General features: G+C 35.8%; 1 protein-coding gene across 7 annotated transcripts in view; it reads left to right on the forward strand.

The window, feature by feature from the left end:
* rhobtb4 (Rho related BTB domain containing 4) overlaps positions 1 to 18,027 on the forward strand; it is an 81,192-nt gene extending 63,165 nt beyond the window's left edge. For 2 of the 7 annotated variants that reach the window (XR_012405891.1, XR_012405890.1), the window contains exons 8-12: positions 5,995 to 6,145; positions 7,983 to 8,071; positions 8,294 to 8,399; positions 11,298 to 12,779; positions 14,479 to 17,863. Coding sequence is in view for 2 of the 7 variants with exons in the window: in NM_001099974.2 (NP_001093444.1) it covers positions 5,995 to 6,145; positions 7,983 to 8,071; positions 8,294 to 8,399; positions 11,298 to 11,479 (528 nt within the window). In the remaining 5 variants the exon portion in view is untranslated. Of the gene's footprint in view, positions 1 to 5,994; positions 6,146 to 7,982; positions 8,072 to 8,293; positions 8,400 to 11,297 lie in introns of all 7 variants that reach the window. The other 5 variants (XR_012405896.1, XR_012405893.1, NM_001099974.2 and 2 more) reach the window with 3 other exon arrangements.
* Positions 18,028 to 19,480: the final 1,453 nt, after the last annotated feature.

Here is a 19,480-nt window from a genome sequence, read left to right on the forward strand (position 1 = left end):
AACAGTTATTATTTGTTGATTTTTATATATTAAGTTGTTAGTTACAATACTCTCAATATAATTTGGCAAAAATCCGCAGATTTTTTTTTTTTTTTTTTTTTACAAAATTCTCCACAGAAATAGCAGAAAATGTCTGCAGATTCTGTCTGGCCCTTAAGTTTCCAACTTCTAAAATTGAGATTGATGCATCGTCTGAAAGCTTTTTATTGGTTTCATTCATGTTTTGTTGAGAGAATTTTAGACATCAGGTTGAAAAAAGTAAATTGCCATTTAAAGTTGTGAAAATTAAGTTCTTAGTATTAAATTAATAATCAAAAATTTTATTTTGATATGTTCAAGAAATGTATTCATGGAACATATTTATTTACTTAATATTCATTCATTCATTTTCCCTTGGCTTATTCCCTTATTTATCAGGGGTTGCCACAGCGGAATGAACCACCACCTATTCCAGCACATGTTTTATGCTGCGAATGCCCTTCCAACCGCAACCCAGTTCTGGGACTCGAAGCAGCGACCTTCTTGCTGTGAGGCGACAGTGCTAAGCCATTGTGCCGCCCTATTACTTAAAGGTGCTGTAGGTGATCTGCCAGAATGCTAGCATTAGCTTAATAGCTTAGAAATATTACAATCCTCCCCTGCCTTCCAAAGCCACGCCTCCTTAAGGCATAAACATGCAAACGCGCACTGATTAGATATAACACTAGCTCATGTCATTCACCAGTTAGAAAACTCTATGGAGACACGCACTTTAACAAGCATAGTACTTGACAGGCCAGCTGGTGGAGGAATTATATTTCCCCAAAACTGTACAGGCTCTCACTGTTTAAAAGTGAACAAATGTGTGAATATAAATCAAACTTCACCTCAGTAAAGCTGGTTAGGCAGAAGAGCACATTTACTGATGTTTTGTTATTAATCTAAATAAAAATTAGGTCAGAATAAAGCAGTGCTAAAGTCATCTGTTTACTTTACACTGACGTTTACATTACCAAGACAATAAGTGACTTCATTTTAAATTGTGCTCGCTGATACTTGTACATCGCTTATGTTTATCTCCTTTTTCACTTGAACAACTAAACAAATGCTCAGGTCTATTTAACCGACTATATTATCGATGCTGTGAAAGGTACTCCATGATCTTCTGCCGGACATTTTCAGTTGCTGAACAATACCTCTGTGCATATAAACCCATTCATAAACAAGAACACAATGTACATAAGCTTTGCGTGGCTAAAATAGTTTTAAAACATACCTATCTAAAAGAAATACTTCAGCCGTGGTGTCACCCCTCATATCGTTGTTTTGAACTGCATAACGTCTTTTTTCCTCTAGCGTGCAAAAGTAACTCCGATATTAATTCAGGGTTTAGAAAAGTATTGATTCTGTATTTTCAGAAAAAAATCTTTCTTTTCATGGACACAAGGCCACGTTGATCTTTCAGAATAAAGTTCAGGTTGATGCAGCTCTCTGTGAGCTGTAGATTGAGTGATGTATCTGTCTGCTTAAAGAGGCTGCGCAGAAATTCAAATTTTAATTTGTTGACAGACAGTTTGTGTTATCTGTCGTTAGTTATTTGTCGGTCCGACAATATTTATTGAATGAACATTGTTTTTAGTTTTATGCCTTACCCAGAATATAAAAATACATATAAACACATTTATATATTTTACTTTAATAATTACTATTGGAATGTGGAGAGACTTTTAACCAGCACAAGAAAAAATGTTTCTGAAGACAATCACCTACTGCACCTTTATTATCTTAATGATTTTTGGCATAGAAAAAAAAAACAAAAATGTATATTTAAAAAACATACTGTATACAAACAGTTGAAGTTAGAATTATTAGCCCCTGTGTGTGTGTGTGTGTGTGTGTGTGTGTGTGTGTGTGTGTGTGTGTGTGTGTGTGTGTGTGTGTGTGTGTGTGTGTGTGTGTGTGTGTGTGTGTGTGTGTGTGTGTGTGTGTGTGTGTGTGTGTGTGTGTGTGTGTGTAAATGTTTCCCGTTTCCCGAATGATGATTAACAGAGCAAGGAAATTTTCACAGTATTTCCTATATTTTTTCTTCCAGAGAAAGTCTGCTTTGTTTTATTTTGGCTTGAATTAAAGCAGTTTTTAATAAAAATAAATAAATAAATAAAAAACATTTTAAGGTTAAAATTATTAGCCCCTTTATGCTATATATTTTTTTGATAGTCTAATAACTTGTCTAATTACCCTAACCTGCCTAGTTAACCTAGTTAAGTCTTTAAATTGCATTTTAAGCATAATACTAGTGTCTTGTAAACTATCCAGAAAAATATTATGTCATCATGGCAAAGATAAAATAAAGCAAGTAAAAATCGATTCAAAAGATTAAATTAAGTTATTAGAAATGAGTTATTAAAGCTATTATGTTGAGAAATGTGTTGAAAAAAATCTTCACTTCGTTAAACCGAAATTTGGGGAAAAAATATACAGGGGACTAATAATTCTGACCTCAACTGAATATATAATATGAAGTATGTCGCCTCTGGACTCGGGATAGTATTGATTTAAGATTGGGGCACAAATATCTTGATCAGGACATCTCTAATTAGCACCACATAATTGAAAAAACTGTTATGAGTAAAGTTTTCATCCAATAATCCTTTTTCACGTCAGTGTAATATTGTACCCTCTGAATTTGTCTTTTAGACATTCTCATTCACTCTCAGCACCATTGCACTCCTTTGGGTTTGTTTTACAGGAAGTTGCGTAATGTGTGCCCTCTGTGTCTTTAATGTCTGCCCTTTCGCTATAATGAGCGGTCATATACACACTGACATTCTGTTAATTGGCTTTGAGACAGACAGGTGAAAGGCACCCCATAGGCTTCAGAAGTACTGCTGAGTGTCATCTTGCCACCCCTCCAGTGCACCTTATCTGACCTATAGAATCTGTGTCAGCCTGTGGCTGTCATTCTAACATACTCCTACTCGCATGGCAGCAGCAGTACACACGTTGTTGTTGCATTTGGTAGTTGTTATTGTTTTTTTGTTTTTTTTTGGAGTTTTTTTGGGGCATGTCTAATCATTCCTGTATGGAATGTGAATGATCAGTATTATTTGTTGAGCACCGTTTTTATTGCAAATGATTATCAGTGTAAATGACAAACCTCTACACAAGATAAAGATACCAGTGCTAGTGGTTTCCAGGTTGCTACAACCATCTGTGACCTAGAAGTGTTCACTCCTCAAACAAGGTAATGCCAGCGGCAATTAAATCCACTGCATCCTGTCCTGATTCACAGAGGAACGACTGTTCAGTCTGCGGATTGTGGCAGTTGAAGGAGAAGGTTGCCATGGATTGATTCTCAGGCCCGGCACTTTCCTCTTTGTGTCCTTGCTAAAAGCCTAATTCCTTGGCCGTTCCTTGGAGCTAGAAGAATAAGCATGCCTTTGTTTGCTCTCTATCCACCCTTCAGCCAAAGCAGAGTCAAAACAAAGCTCTCCTACCTTTTAGCATTGGATTAAGAGATTTAGGTTAGGAATGGTGTTGAACGTGGGCATATTATGTCATGTGGCCTTCAAGGATTTCAGCGTTGTCATGAATGCTCACAACAAATAAGATAAGTGGACCCACAACTTACTCTAATTTGGAGTTATAAATGTTCACTATGTTTGCATTCATTTGATTTAAAAAATATAGTAAAACATTATTATTAACAGGTGAATAATAAATACATGAACATAACTTTTGGATGTCATACAGCTGTTCCCCCACTTTTAAAATGTCCACTACACCCCTTTTTGATGTGATACCATTTCAGATTTTTCAAGGGCTACGAATAATTGACAAGTCTAACCTAGTCAAATCTAGACAAGTCTAGCCGGCGCAAGGCATGACGCAAATGTTGTTTGCTAGTTTCAGCTTGATGTAAGAGTTGTTTTGACGTGTTGCACCACGCTGTTTAAATAGCAAATGCATTTGCGCTCATATATGCGTGCATAGCTGTTCTGGTCGAAAAAAGGAGTTGGTTAAGGTGCATTGCAGGCGCGTTGCAATTTTGAGGATCTAAAATAGACTTCTCAATAGACCAGCTAAGAGGAGGTCTAGGTTCAGTGTATTCATGACAACTTGCTTTTGTATAATGTTATTATTATTAGTAGTAGTATTTATTATATGCATATTTATATTTGTCTTATTAAAAACAAGCTTAGATTTGCCCACCTGTGAAGTTTTAAACCATATGGGGCATAGTGTATTTGGATATAACTCAGTTTTTTGAGAACACTTCATTATTATGGTTCATTTATTTATTTGCTGGAGATTAGAGCTGAATTTAGAAATAGTTTTGAAACAAATCTTTGCGCTTAACAAATGAAATTAATTATGTAAGCTAAGGGGTGACGTAGTGGCACAGTAGGTAGTGCTGTCGCCTCACAGCAAGAAGGTCGCTGGGTTGCTGGTTCGAGCCTCAGCTCAGTTGGCGTTTCTGTGTGGAGTTTGCATGTTCTCCCTGCGTTTGCGTGGGTTTCCTGCGGGTGCTCCAGTTTCCCCCTCAGTCCAAAGACATACAGTACAGGTGAATTGAGTAGGTGTATGAGAGTGTGTGTGTAAATGAGATCCCAGAGATGGGTTGTGGCTGGAAGGGCATCCGCTGCGTAAAAATTTTGGTGGATAAGTTGGCGGTTAATTTCGTTGTGGTGACTGCGGATTAATAAAGGGACTAAGCCGACAAGAAATAGAATGAATGAATGTAGGCCAATGGATGTCTGTGCGTACAACACGTTTCCACGGAAGATAGTGAAAGTAAAGAATGAGGAGACTAATTCTTGCACTGCAGATGGTCTGTTTAACTGTTTTCTCGCTGGTGAAGCACTCAGTTTTTTAACTTACAAAGTCCGCCATGTAAATAGCAAATGTGCTATGGCACGATGCAACTGACTCTTAAAGGGAATGGGAGATGAGACTCTGATTGGTTTATTCTCAAAACACACCTATAACTGATTAAGAGAATAAGCTCAACCCTGTTAGACCATGCACCACAGCGCAAATTTTTCCATCCTTAAAATAGCAAAAGTGGATTCCGACATGCCCTTAATGCTTTTACGCCCTGCGCTTTGGACTTTGCGCCAAGATCGTTAAAATAGAGCCCTTAATCTCTGAATTTGCTTTAAAAAACCTGGATATTATTAATAAATAAAATACTTTTCCAACATTATAAACATCTTTACTGTTGCATTTGATAAATTAAATGATTCCTGACTGAACAAATCCTTTTTAAAAATAACTTTTGTGTATGCTGTCTAACATGACATCAATAATTAATGAATACAGCATTTATGATAGAAACTGGTGCACCATATGGTTGTTTCAAACAATTAAAATTGTCATATCATTATATGGGAACTGAGACTGAGAATGTTGTGTATTTGTCCTGTAAAGCATATTCTGTGTTCACAGTTATATGATGACAGTCTCTCCTGTAGGCTGGTTTGTTGGCTCTTGTTTATGCAGAGGCCAGGTTTACCGTAGCGACAAGCCCACAGAGTTATTTTTCCACAGCTTTAAGCTGAGACTGTCAACGGTTTCACACAGTGCTTTAATCTCCTGAAGGATGAAAGACCCCTTGTGGAGGCCACTGCCCTCTCCCTTCTATCGCTCGCCCAGACCTAAGTTCTCCACAAGCCTTCCTGGACACATACACACCTTTCTAACTGCGTCTTTGGCCGCTCCGGGTCCTGCCATGTCCACTCATACTGTAAGTCTCTAATGGTCAGCGGCCAGGACCATGCAGGTCTCAATGGGGGAGAGGTGCTGAGCAGATTGTTTCAACCCTGGATCAATCTGCCTCTCGAGTTTCCATGTCCTGGAGATGAGCTATGAATAAACATTCCTCAGCACGGGTTATGAAATCTCTTCGCACAAACTTCTCTCAACGTGGGCTTTTGTTAATAACTGTGAAATATTTAATAGTCTGCCCTTCACTGACCACACTGTCTTTTTCTCTTTCTGTTTCTGTCTTTTCAGGTGTCTATCCCCAACACCAGTTGTGCCTGCATGAGAGCTGTTCTGGAGTTTCTCTACTGTGGTGTATTGACACCGTCTTCTGAGCTGGAGCCAATGGACCTCATAATTCTAGCCAACCGCCTCTGTCTTCCCCGCTTAGTAGCTCTAACAGGTAGGTCTAGTAATGGCTGTAGGTTTACCCTAAGATAAACTGTGCACATATTAAATAACACAGCTTGGTTAATTCTTGGGTTTATGGGCCTACTGAGGAAATCATTTTAAACAAAGTGCAGAAAACCAACAGAAAAAAGTTGGTTAATATTTCATGTGATACCAATTTAGATTTTTCAAGGCCTACGAGTAATAGACAAATGGACAAGAAAGAAAGAAAGAAAGAAAGAAAGATAATTCACAAAGCTAGATTTTAAATCAGTAACCAGTACACTATGTCCAAACAACATGTTACACAATAAGATGCAACAAGCAATTTGTCTGTCCACATCAGATTCAACACGAAACATTTAAATAGCAGAATCACAGAATAGTGCACTGCACTCCCATCCAAATGGTGTATAAAGTGTATAATCTAATTAATAAATATTAAACATCTTTAAAATTATTGAATGTATTTGATAATTGACCGATATTTGTTGGTTTACACTGAGTGAGAGGGACAATGTTCATTTTCAATCTATAAACTACTGGTCAAAAGTTTTGTGGTCAGTAGGATTTTTAAATGTTTTAAAATAATCTTATCCTGCTCACCAAGGCTCAGTTTATTTAATCAAAAATACAGTAAAAAATTTAAATTGTGAAATGTTATTGCACTATAAAATAACTATTCAAAAATAGAAGAAGTTCAGAATTTAATAATTATTTCAGTAATTTTAAAAATGAATTTTCAGCATCAATACTCCAGTCTTCAGAGTCACACGATCTTTCAGAAATCACTCTAATATTAATTATTATTATTATTATTATTATTATTATTATTATTATTATTATTATTATTATTATTATTATTATTATTATTGTAAATGGTAATAGTAATAAAAGCAATAATGACTGGAGTAATTCATTTAAAACCACATAAAATAAGTAATAAATACATATTTAATAAATAAATATTTAACAATTTAACTTTTTTTTACATTTAATAAATGTTGCAACGATGAACAGAATATTTTTATTTAAAGAAAAAAGTACTGACCCTAACTAACCCTCGACCGGTAGTGTATGTTGTTTTTTTCTTTTTTTCTTTTTCAAGATTTCAGGTGAACAATCTCCTGCTGCTTTCAGTATGGCAATAAATAAAATTATCACATAAAATTGTATTCAAACTCACAATGGTGACATTAAACACTGAATAAAGTGCCTGAGTTGTTCATAGTTATAGTAGATTATGCTGTTTTCAGCTGTGACGTCGCAGAAACAGAAACTGTTTCTACAATATCAGTTCAGGCATGATTTACCTGTGCCATTTTAAAAGTATTCATTTGGCAACAGTAACCTAAAAAAAAACACACAATACTCAACTTACTTTACCCCAAAAATTAAAAGTCTTCATTTAATCAGCATAATCAATTTGTTCATGTTTTTATCGGCCCTCTATTAAAAATCCTCACCTAAAACGTTAAATAATTTAATAAAGGGATAAAGTGACAATGTCCATATGAATAATCTGTTTAATCCAAGTCTTCTGAAGAGATGTGATCTCTTTAGTTGCTGAACAAATTTAATTTTGCATTAAAACATGTGAGGGATTTATTATATATCTTAATTCATGTTTTGAAGATGAACAAATGTTTTACTGTTTTATAACAACTTAAATGTAAGAAAAAGGTGGAAGAAATTACATTCTGGGGTTGACTTAGCATTTAAAAACACAGTCGTGAAGGTGAGACATTTTTCACTGTTGACGATTTCGGAGTTGTTTGCACATTGTTAAACATTAAGCCTATGGCTGATATATTAACACTTGTTGTGTGGTGTTTTGTCATGGTCTACAGAGCAACACGCCGTTGAGGATCTGTTGCAGTTGTCCGTTAAAGGGTTGGACATTGATGGACATGTGCTGGCCTATCTGGAGATGGCTCAGGTAACGTTTATAAAGATGAAGCAAACAAAGCCTTTAATAGAATGCAAAGCACACTAGAAATGAGTAATCAAGTGGCAATACAAGCAGTGGAGCACATTAGAGAATTACCATTCATTTGTAGCCTACTTTATTCTAGTTCAAAGGATGAACACACTTTGCTTTTCAAATGAGCCTCATTGAGAGAAATCATGCTGTGCTGACTCCGCTTTCTGTCTGCTGTAGTTCCACAATGCCAAACAGCTCTCTGCCTGGTGCCTGCATCACATCTGCACCAACTACAACAGTGTCTGTCGCAAATTCCCTAAAGATATGAAGATTATGTCTCCTGGTAAGAGACAAGAAATGTTTTGATTGATTGATTGATTGATTGATTGATTGGTTGGTTGGTTGGTTGATTGATTGATTGATTGATTGATTGATTGATTGATTGATTGATTGATTTGTATCATGTCTAATGTAAAGTTCAGCTAAATAATATTGAATTAATCAGAAGTGACAGTAAAGATATTTATGTAAAATAATTTAAAACAGATTCTGTTCTTATGAAGCATCATGGAAAAATGCACAATGGTTATCACAAAGGCCCTGTTTACACTGTCAGGTCTTGATGACCAATTTCAATTTGTTGCTTGTATCAGATTTTTTTGCCTGTCCGGTTACACCTTCTTTTAATTGTGACCCATAACCGATTCATGTATTTAAACTTGCCATACATTTTAGACGTAGCACATACGTAAAGGCTGGTTCTAGCATCTGTGCCATGATGGAAGAAATTGTCAACCAAAGAAAAAGTTCGCCCAACCTTAAAATGATTTTGAGGTGGAGGAGGAGGGAAAGGGCCATCATCGCAGCTTGCGTCTATGGTTTATATATATGGTGTCCTCCACCATTCATAGGATTTTGTGGGTATGAGAGAGATCCCAGGTCTAGTGGGAGCAAATTGTGGCGACTGACCACTTTCCTCCTAAAAGTTTTCTCTGTTTTTGTTGTTTACCGCGTCGGCGTCTCCACACACGCTCTTCCTTCTACGTCATTTAACCGCAGAGAAGTACCACAATGTCGCAAGTTTAATGACATACAAAATGGAATGCTGAATGATGAATAAATTTGATCTGTCTGTTTACATGGTAGTCACATTGTCACATTCGATTTATATCTGATTTATTTGAAACGGATCTCTGAATATCCAAATGCATGCAATTTTTGTGTTTATACGGTTGTAGAACAGATCCGAACTGTGTCACATTTTAGCAAAAAATTGGAATTGGGTTACATTTAACTGGTAGTGCAAACGGGAGATGCTAACAATAAGAAATGTTTCTTAAGCATGAAATCGGCAAATTCAAATTCAGGATTTATGAAAGATTATTACACATAAAAGTGTATTGATGACGTGAGGAAATGATGCTGAAAACCTATTTTTTTATTTATCATATAACTAAATGACATCTTAATATATATTCGAATAAACTGTTAGTTTGAACTGCAATAATATTTAGCAAAATTAATGTTTTTACTGTATTTGATAAAGTCATGGTGAGCATAATATCTGAATGAATAAAACGCATTTTGCTAGTGGGATAAGAAAAGTAAACGCAATTCTAGAAAATTTTAAACCATTTCTGTACCAATAAACCTTTCTAAATTGTTAATTAATAAATGAAATAAATAATTTAGCATAACATCTTACTTCTCAAGTAAGCATATGTTAATGATTAATACCATTTCACTAGAATTGTTGGTCATACATTAGAATTATTAGATATTTATTCATATTTCATATTTGTAAAATGTAATAAAATCAAGACAATCATTTAAGTTGTTAATTTATTTTAAATTTATTTAATAAACAAAAGTACAATGAAAAGATTTCCAATATTTTCTTTGACCAAATAATTTATATTCTGGAAATAAAAACACATTCTTATTTTGTTGGCTGCAGCACATTCCACAATGTTGGAACAGAAGGATGTTTAACACAATGTCATAACTTGACACTTTCCTTTTAATTACAATGTTTACTTGTTTGGAAATTGGACATACTATTTGTTAATGACATAATGCCAGACTTCAGATCAGTGACAACATATCCTGCTTCTTTTCATCTCTCAATAAGAGACAGATCTGGACTGCAGGAGTCTACTGAAGCACATTTACTATGTCCACCAAACCATGCTGTTCGAGCAGATTGAGACTTGATATAATAATCATAAACTCACCATGAAAGACGTCATATGACATGATGGCAGTGTCAGTCTTTGTGCTATTCTGATATTTGCCTTAACGTCAATGGTACTGGTGCACTCTATGCCAGTCACTATGCCATTTGCTCTGCTGCACTTCATACTTTGACAGACATTTGGTTTGCAGTCCGAATTGTCCCTTTGGACATTGAGTTCACAATCTCAATTTTCTTTCCCCAAAACAACTTTAATTGTGAACAACATTTGCAGTGACTCGGTTAAATAAGATGATGAGCTCTGGCCCAGAGAACCAGCAGCATTCAATAATTGAACTGGATATAAAACTGATGTATACATTTCTCACTAAATAACAAAGATTCCTCTTGCATTTCTTGATGTTTCAGCAGACTGCTGCTCTGTCCTTACAAGACAGATTTCTCTGGATTCCCTAAAACTTTTGGTTTGAAAGTTGGTGAAAGACCAAAGAAAAAAATTTACGATTTTGCGTTGGGAAGTTTGATTTGTTTGACAATTCTCTCTTGACTTTGGCGCAAAATGAGAAACCAGGATTCGACTTTACTTGCAAAACATTGATGCTCATTTTATACCCAAACATGAAGCGCTCGTGCATTTCCAGCTCACCTGCTTACTGTGGACAGTTTCAAAACTGTTCAATTTGGATTTTCTATAACTGTTTTCTTTTTTTTTTGCTTCTGCTCCATGTTTTTTTTGGATTGTGTTACATCCATTAAAATAAAAATGGCTTTATATTTGCAAAATATATTTTAAATATGTCACCGAAGTCTCTGGAAATATATATATATATATATATATATATATATATATATATATATATATATATATATATATATATATATATATATATATATATATATTATTATTATTATTATTTTTGTTCTTTTGTCAACTAAGTAAAAGTTAAAAGAGTTATATTGTATATTCTTAATTTTGAGCATACTTTTTAAAATAAATACCAAGCTAAAAAAATATTTTCCCTTCACTTCTGTAATTTGTTATTTCAGAAAATCAGAAACACTTTGAGAAGTATCGTTGGCCTCCTGTCTGGTTCCTGAAGGAGGAAGACCGCTACCTCCGTTCCCAAAAAGAGCGAGAGCGTGAGGAAGAGATCTTGCGCAAGCAGCACACCAAACGGGGCTGGTGCTTCTGGAGACACCCATCCTCCTCAGCACCCCACATCTCCTGAGGACCTGCTTCCATCCATCCATACAAACCCCTCATACTCCTAACTCTCATCTCGGTCCAGAGGCATGTAGCCAAGCCTGGGGAGCCCTGTTTCAGTTTCAGAGCGTTCGTCCCAAATGCTGGGGCATCTTTACCTGTGTCAATTCATGAGAGAAGGCTCTGAGTCTTGAATCTTTCTCACTTTTAATGGTTGGTGTTCTGCAACAGGTCTCGCCACAGCACCACACAGGGAACGCCAGCATCGCAGTGACCTGCTTTCTCCTCTTAAGACTGTTATTATTATACAAGACCACACACTCACACCAGCACCATGTCTGAGCGCTGGCGCACGGGCACACAATGCTGCACGGTGCTGCTGTGTTTCGCTTTTTTGTCTCTCTAAGACCTCCTACTTCTGGGAAAACCGTCATGTTCTTTGTTTATGAGCTGAAACATAGCTTAGCTTTGAATACAGCTAGCAACTAAAATGGCGGCAGGGATATATAACGTTTTTGTCAAAATCAAGGGGTGATAATTGCCCCTGCCTACATTCTCACATATATAAATCTCCATTTTGGATCTTCCATTGCCCCGCATTGGCTCTGAAAACCAATTGTTTTGCCTACTGAAGAACTTTTTTTACTTCATTTGTCTTGTTACTAACTTTTCTTCCTGTGGTAGAACAGAAAGAGCATGTAGTCAGGTCTGTCACTCACTAAAAACTCTAGGACAGCACCAAAGACAGACAACTCATTCAAACACAAACGCCTTACCAAAATCTTTTGAAACAAAAACTTGACAGCAAGTAAACAATGAAATTAGGGCTATTTGTACCACTGCCAGGACAGTATAAACAGTCACAGCTGTTATATGACGTTCTGTTCAATTGAGTTTTTTGATATGACCACTAAAGCAAGCTCCTCGACTTGCTTGCCTTTCACCTCCACCTCTAGGGGGCGCCCATGCCTTCTGAGTATACCCTGCTTTAGAAATGATTAGCTTCCTATTTGTTTGTCAATCCAGATTCAGATCTTCACATCCTTGTGAAATGCACTTGTTTTTGTAGCACTACTGCAATCTTGGCTATCAGTGAACCAAAAAGTAGGTTGTGATGTTCCTTATTCTTTTGCCCCACTCCCCTCTGTTATTCCTGCTCTTCTACCTCTGTAGTTAGCTAAACTGAGGGAGAAGCTAGCGATCTACTTCCTGTAGTGTTTGATAAGCCTCACTTTACTCTTCCCACATGCGGATAAAATCAGTGCTCAGGATTAGAGTCCTTAATGTCATTGCGTCCAGCCACTCACGTATTATCTCCTTAAGGGGTGACCACACTAAACTTTGAGCGTGCAATATTTCTTTGGATGCTGCACTATTCATGTTATGCCATCATGCAATCAGTCTTCTTTTTTAAATGGAGACTTCCAATATTTAAAGTCTGCTTGAAATCAAAATTTGCCATGTTTATTTTGCTAGCGCACTTTGCCATTCTTCAGGTGAACAATTAATATATGCGAGTTAATCCACTGATTTATTTTCCTCCAACGAGTCAAAGCGAATAAAATCGTCCCTTCCTGATTAACTGGCGATAAATATCAACAGTAAAAGCAGAATTTGCTGCGGTAGAAGAAGCTGCGTGAGTCTTTTCTTTGTTTAATAAATGATTTGTGCCTCAGAAGGCAATCTGACATGCAGTAAATGCGTGGTAGCATTTGAAGGTGTGAGACGTGGAGCACAGACGCTCTTTATTCTGGAGGTCAATTAATAATATAATAATAACAGTAATACTGAAATGATCAAGGCATTTTAGAATGACCAAAACAGCATTTCAGATGTTTACAGTGTGCTCAGCCTGCTGGTTTATCTATTCGCATATATTTTTATCACCACAAGATCTCTTATAGCAAAATTACATGACCCTTTTAATGCGCACTCTGGAGTTTGTTCGGTAAAAGTGTTTCCATCGTAGTTTATGTGCATCTTTTCTTATCGAATAAAAAGTTTATCCTAATCAGTTATGCTTTTTATGCGCATTTTTTTAATTTATGCACATCTCCAAAGTATGCATTTAAATAGGTGGATGGAAACGTAGCTACTAAAGAAGGTCCAGAATTTGTCCCATACATGAGCTCATTTGTCCTATTTTGACTGCTATGCCATCATGGTGAACATAACATTTTGAAAAATGCTCTAAGACCAAGCAGAATCCTCTGTTAGCTAATCAGTTTTGACAATGCTAACAATTATTTTTCCAATTATTTTATAAGTCCAACATCCATCTGTGCAAGAAAACATACAATCACATATAAGAGATGTCTTCCTTTGCTACTGTATTGTTTTTAATCAGAGAAAACATTTTACAAGTAACTTTTATTCTGAATCTTGGACCTTATTCTTGAAGAAAAATGACCAATAAAAAGGTGTGAAGCCCCAAAATGGACCATATTAAAATTTATTTGAATACTATTTTGGCTAAAGTAGTCAAAAAGTGTGGTTACCATCGACAAGCTAATTCAGAATAGTGCTTGAAATGTCACAAAAATGCAGCATTTAAATTTCATAATTCAATAGAGGTGTCTAATTGCAAAAAGGTTCACTTTTCAGAAAAAAAGAACCATTTCACCAGGCTGGCTACAGGTCTGCTGTGGTTGTCAGTTTGACACTTTAACAACATTATTTATTACCACACACCTCATACCATTAGTTTGCTAAAAGTGAATGATGCACAAAAAGAAAGTCCCGCTTCCTACTCAATATTCAGTTTTAGTTGAAAGTACATCAACATAGTGAAACAAAGATCTTAGCAACTGCCAGTTCAAACAGACTTTAAGAAATAATAATTAGGCCAATATTGGATATATTAGATGTACTTCACTTTACTACAATGCTACAGATGTTCTTACAATATTGTTTAAAAACCTTCACGTGACCTAAACGCATGAGCTTATGCTTCTCCAGCATTTGCATGCTTATGAATGAAAGTGAATGGACAGAAAAGTGCAGTGTGGTCGCCCCTTTACACAGGTTTACCTGTTTTGACAATCCTAACAAAATATCCTGACTTAAGCTGTAAATCAATATTATCTTACTTTTGTGATTGTTTCAGTTTCAAGCTTTAAGCTTTGTAGAAACAGGTTTTGCGGTTAAACTGACAGTCATGTTCCTCTAGGTTTGTTTCCTTTTTTCAGACGTGCATGTGCTGTGAAGCGTTGATAGCACCCGTTTGCTAAAGTCAGTGTCGACTGCCTTCCATCTAAAAAAACAAACAAAAAAAACATGAGTGCCTATGACCATGTTACACTTTCCCTTCAACATTCAAATATTTCTCGGTGAAGCATGTTTGTTTTGCCTGTTTCGTGCCTTTTAACAAAAGTGTTATTAATAGCTGTTTTGAAGGTGAATGAGAAATCAGAGACATGTTAAGTTTTCCTTGCCACCCTTTTTCTATTTCTGGCTTTCTGGTTTTGCTTCCTCAAGGCTGCACCCTGCTTTTCGCACCAGACGAGCAGAAATCATCAACAGCTATAAAAATAGACATGCAGAACCCATGTGTTGAGACACACACACACAAAAATAAAGAAAATAGCAAGGAAGAGGGAAAACAGTGAAGACTTTTATAGGTTCATCTCATTAGAGCGCTTTTTAGTAACATCACTTGTGCAGTATTTCTAGGGGCAGACAATTACGGTGAATGTTTATAGATGCCACACTATGCCTAAAGGCTTAATAATTAGTAAAATAATGAATGTATGACCTTACTGTGCATACGCAGACTGGCTCTGCGACGAATTATGTACGTAATACCAGCTCTCCTGTCTGCCCCGTAAGGTAAAGATCACACTATAAGAGCAATTTGAGACACTACAAACATCAGCAAGCTTGCTGGGATGGAAAGCGTTGTTGCCGTGGTGATTTTTGGGCTTGTTGGCACTTTTCGTTCTTTGACTTTTTGCTTTTGCACTTTTGTTTTTAGAATTAGTCTGCCTTTTGGTGTGCATGGCATTGACTGTATTGAAATGATGGCTTTTCAAGATATTTTGTAGCATGGAATGGTTTCTTCCATTAATCTAGTGCTTCTTATGACCCTACATGTTTTCTGCATAAACACACACACAAAAGAAAAATCTCTCGTAATTACTATTAGATTTTTTTCATTGGCTCAAGTTCTTTAAACCTTGTGCTTTAATCAAAATGCCTTCAACTTTGACTTTGATGGTTTTCTGTTGTAGTAATGAGGGGGTTTTGTTGATCTTCTATAAACAGTATTAGAAAGATCCATTTGGCCTAAAAGTAATCACCCTAATTCAGATTCTGACATTTAATAAATGATGGCAGAAGGATAAACTTTGGGTGAACTGTCTCTTTAAAAAGAGAGACTGGCTTAGGCAATCTGATGTGGCTAACCACACAAAAGATCCCTGCTAACAGTAAACCCATAGATGTATATGCATAGATGCCTCATTAGCAGCTGTCTATATTGTTGTGAACACTCGAGAGCAAGGTGACTGTTGTGAATTTTTCTGTCTGCAATAGCAGATGATTTTGCTAAACTAATTGAATACAAGACAAAAGCGTTATCTAATGCTGAGTTCAGACTGCATGACTATTTGGGGTAGCGTCCTGTCTGTGCTGTATTAACACTGTAGGATGGATCGGCGACAGGGGGTTTTACACTGCATGACTTTTTAAAATAGAAATAATCTGTGCCAACTTTGTCCAACCTACATCTTACAACCAAACACACTGGTGAAGTGATATAGAAACAATGTGAGGTCACGTAATATATATTTCGTTATTAATTACACAATGGAAAAAGAAGACTTTAGTGAGCAGGAAATGTACTTATTTTGCTCACCTGGCACAACAGAATGCTAGTTTGAAAACTTGAACTGTTGGCATAATGACTTGTGGCATCTATGCATATACAGCTGTAGTGTAAATGCTTTCTAAATATGCACTTTAGCTTAAAATTTGATATAAACAATGTTCATTTTTTTCTTTCAATTTAACAATACAGTCTTGAGCAACGAAAGTATTTATCAGTGCACGTTTACAGCTAAGATGGGTGCATGGGAATGCTCTGAGCACTAACTTCTTTGTATTTATTAAAAAGACAGTAGCTTTCATTACTTAAGAGTTACCATGCACTTTTGTCTTGTAAATGAAAAAAAAAAGAAAAAAAACAATCCAAGCCCTCATTACAAAATCAACAGTCATTTAGTTTAGACTAAATGTTTATCATGTATTTCATAAGCATAGCAAACCACTTGTATGTACAAGAAACGTGAGAGCACTTGATAAGTGGGGTTTAGTTTGTGTTACTGTGCCTTTAATTGGAAAAAAAAAAGAGTCATTTTTCATCTGAGAGGTCACTGCCTTTAGTTTTTAGTTGAGGTAATTGTAGTACTCTCTCTCTCACATTAGCTGACATCCAGCAGACCACTGTATTGCTCCTTCTGCATGTCTGTGGCCAGCATGTAGCAATAGCATCTGTACTTTGAGTGGTGTGTTTCATCCCTCTCTGATTGTGAGCCATGATTGTACTGGTTTGAATGAGAGTGAATGTACACACGAGCAGATTAACTAAGTCTCTTGCGCCCTCTAGAGTCAGCTGAACTTCACGGTTTAATTTATTTAACATTATTATTATTATTACTACTACTTCTTTCATTGTTAATATTATTTGAAAGGCTATGAGTTGGTGTTGGGTGGAAAGGATTATGTTACACAACGTGCTTTTTGAAAATTTGACTTTGGTGAATTTTTGTAAAATACTAATACACAGAGCAGTTATTGTGGTGATTGCCTTTTTGTTCTCAACTAAATACTCTCTCAATGTTTGTATTAAACTGGAAAGGTTAACCACCTCTTACTGCTTTGTAAAATGTACAATCTGACCTCAGGTCATAGGCAGAGACCACTTCAAGCCCTTGTTAGTTTCTCTGTCTAACAGAGGCTCTCCAACCAGCTTCCTTTCTGTGCTTTGAAGTCCACCTTCATCTCCATGAAAGATAAGGGCCGTGTTACTGCATCCGGCAGTAGTGGAGCACTCGAGTTTTCCTCTGTCCACTCGTGGTGAGGTGAACTGTCCAAGTGGTCCTTGTCACGGTTTTGTCTTCTAGAGGTAAGGAAAGCGTCTCTGACTCTTTCCTTCACCTCTCTTCCTTTTTCAAATCTGTGACTATATTTAAAGCTGATTTGCACTTTGTGGTTTTCTTTTTAACTTGGTTTGATTAATGCTTGTTCTCGTCTTTAACTGAAATGTTTCTGATTCTTGTTCTGTAATTCTTGTTCTTGTTATAAACCTTAAAGCACACACACAGAGACACACACACACCACTATTAAGGGCTTTAAAAAAACAAAATCAGAATGTTTTTGCTGCTGTTGCAAAAAAAAAAAAAATACAAATATTAAACAGGAAAAAAGAAAAAAAAAACATTTTATTGAATTGTTTGTAATATTTTTGAATAACTGTGATTTGTACAAAATGGAGCAAAAAAGGGTTGAAAAAAGTTGTTTCAGTATTTTAATGTTTGCTTGGCTTTTAATAAAACTAAACCAAACTCTTTGAATGGTGTGTCTTTGATTGATTTCATATTTTTATGAACCAGTACATACACTACTAATCGAACTAATTACATATTTAATGTAATACTTACATGTTTGTCGCATTGGTAAGTTACTTCAAAAAAGTAAATAATTAACTATTGCATCATTAAAATTTTATTAAATGACTACAGTATTTATTGCAAGTACATTATAAGTGACTAATTAAATTACTTTAAAATAAAAAGTAATCCCTTACCTTACATTTTCCTATGATTTGTAATTAGGCCTACCCGACAAAGAAACTTTGGAAAGTCACTACTGTTAAATGTCCTGCAGAGGGAGGCATACACAGTTTTATACATCTGTTTTGATTTTAACCCTCGTTTTATATCAACTATATTTGGCTTAATGCAGAGCAAAACAATTTATTGTAAAATGTAACTATTGAAATCGTGTAAATAATTATTTAGGCATAGGGTTATAAATTATTTTAAAAAGTGCATATAGAAATACATATTTAAACAGTATGAAGAGATTTCTCAAAGTGGAACACGGGACGATCTATCGGGAACGATGAACAGCTATAGAATTACATAAAGACACCACTTGAGACGTTGAAGTATCACTGGATAAACTGGAGTACTAGGTATGTTATTGAGTAAAAATGTATTATTTACTTAATTCTATTAGTCTGATAACATTTATTCAAAATTTCAAATAAATCTATTTTCATTTAATGTCATTATATCAGACAATGACAATTCAAAAATAAAATAATTTTATTTGTCGTTATTAAAAATGATGGTTTTTCTACGCAATAGTGCTCTCAACGTTTTAAGGTATAAATGTAATTTCTAAAAATGAATAGGCCCTATAAACTTGGAAACATTGTGTTATTTTCACCAATTCTCTTTTTTTTTTTCTTAAAGTTTGATTTCATTTTCAGTTGGGAAAAATATCATCAATATTTGACACAAGCATGTTTTTAAAAGTTTGTTTTGCTCAAACAAACGACGATACATTTAGGCCTAACTCAAGACTAAACCTAGCAGCTGAGTCATCACAAAGATACTGTTTTCTTTTCCCAACTTGTCCCTCAAACGCAATGAAAGAATTGGATCAAAATGTCGGTCGCCAGAATTGATTTACAAGATTTCTAGTAGTCAAGCAAACGCAGACTCGTTAATGATTTCCATGGGACACTGGCATTGTTTGGTAAAAAACAGAAAACACATCACAGGAAATAAGTCATCTCCATACACACGTGCAACAATTCCAGTAACACTTTGAAGGGGCAAAGCCAAAACACATGCTGTAATTGATGTTGCAGACCAGAAAGTCTCCTCGGTGTGCGATTTTCGGAGAGTGATTACAGTTCCAGTGCTCGTGCCATCAGATCTGTGACTGATGTGTTGTTCAGTGGTTTGATTCATGAAGGCCAGAAACACCATATGAGAGAGTTATGTGGTAACATTC

The sequence above is a fragment of the Danio rerio genome, chromosome 5, assembly GCF_049306965.1.
Source record: "Danio rerio strain Tuebingen ecotype United States chromosome 5, GRCz12tu, whole genome shotgun sequence".
Lineage (NCBI taxonomy): Eukaryota > Metazoa > Chordata > Actinopteri > Cypriniformes > Danionidae > Danio > Danio rerio.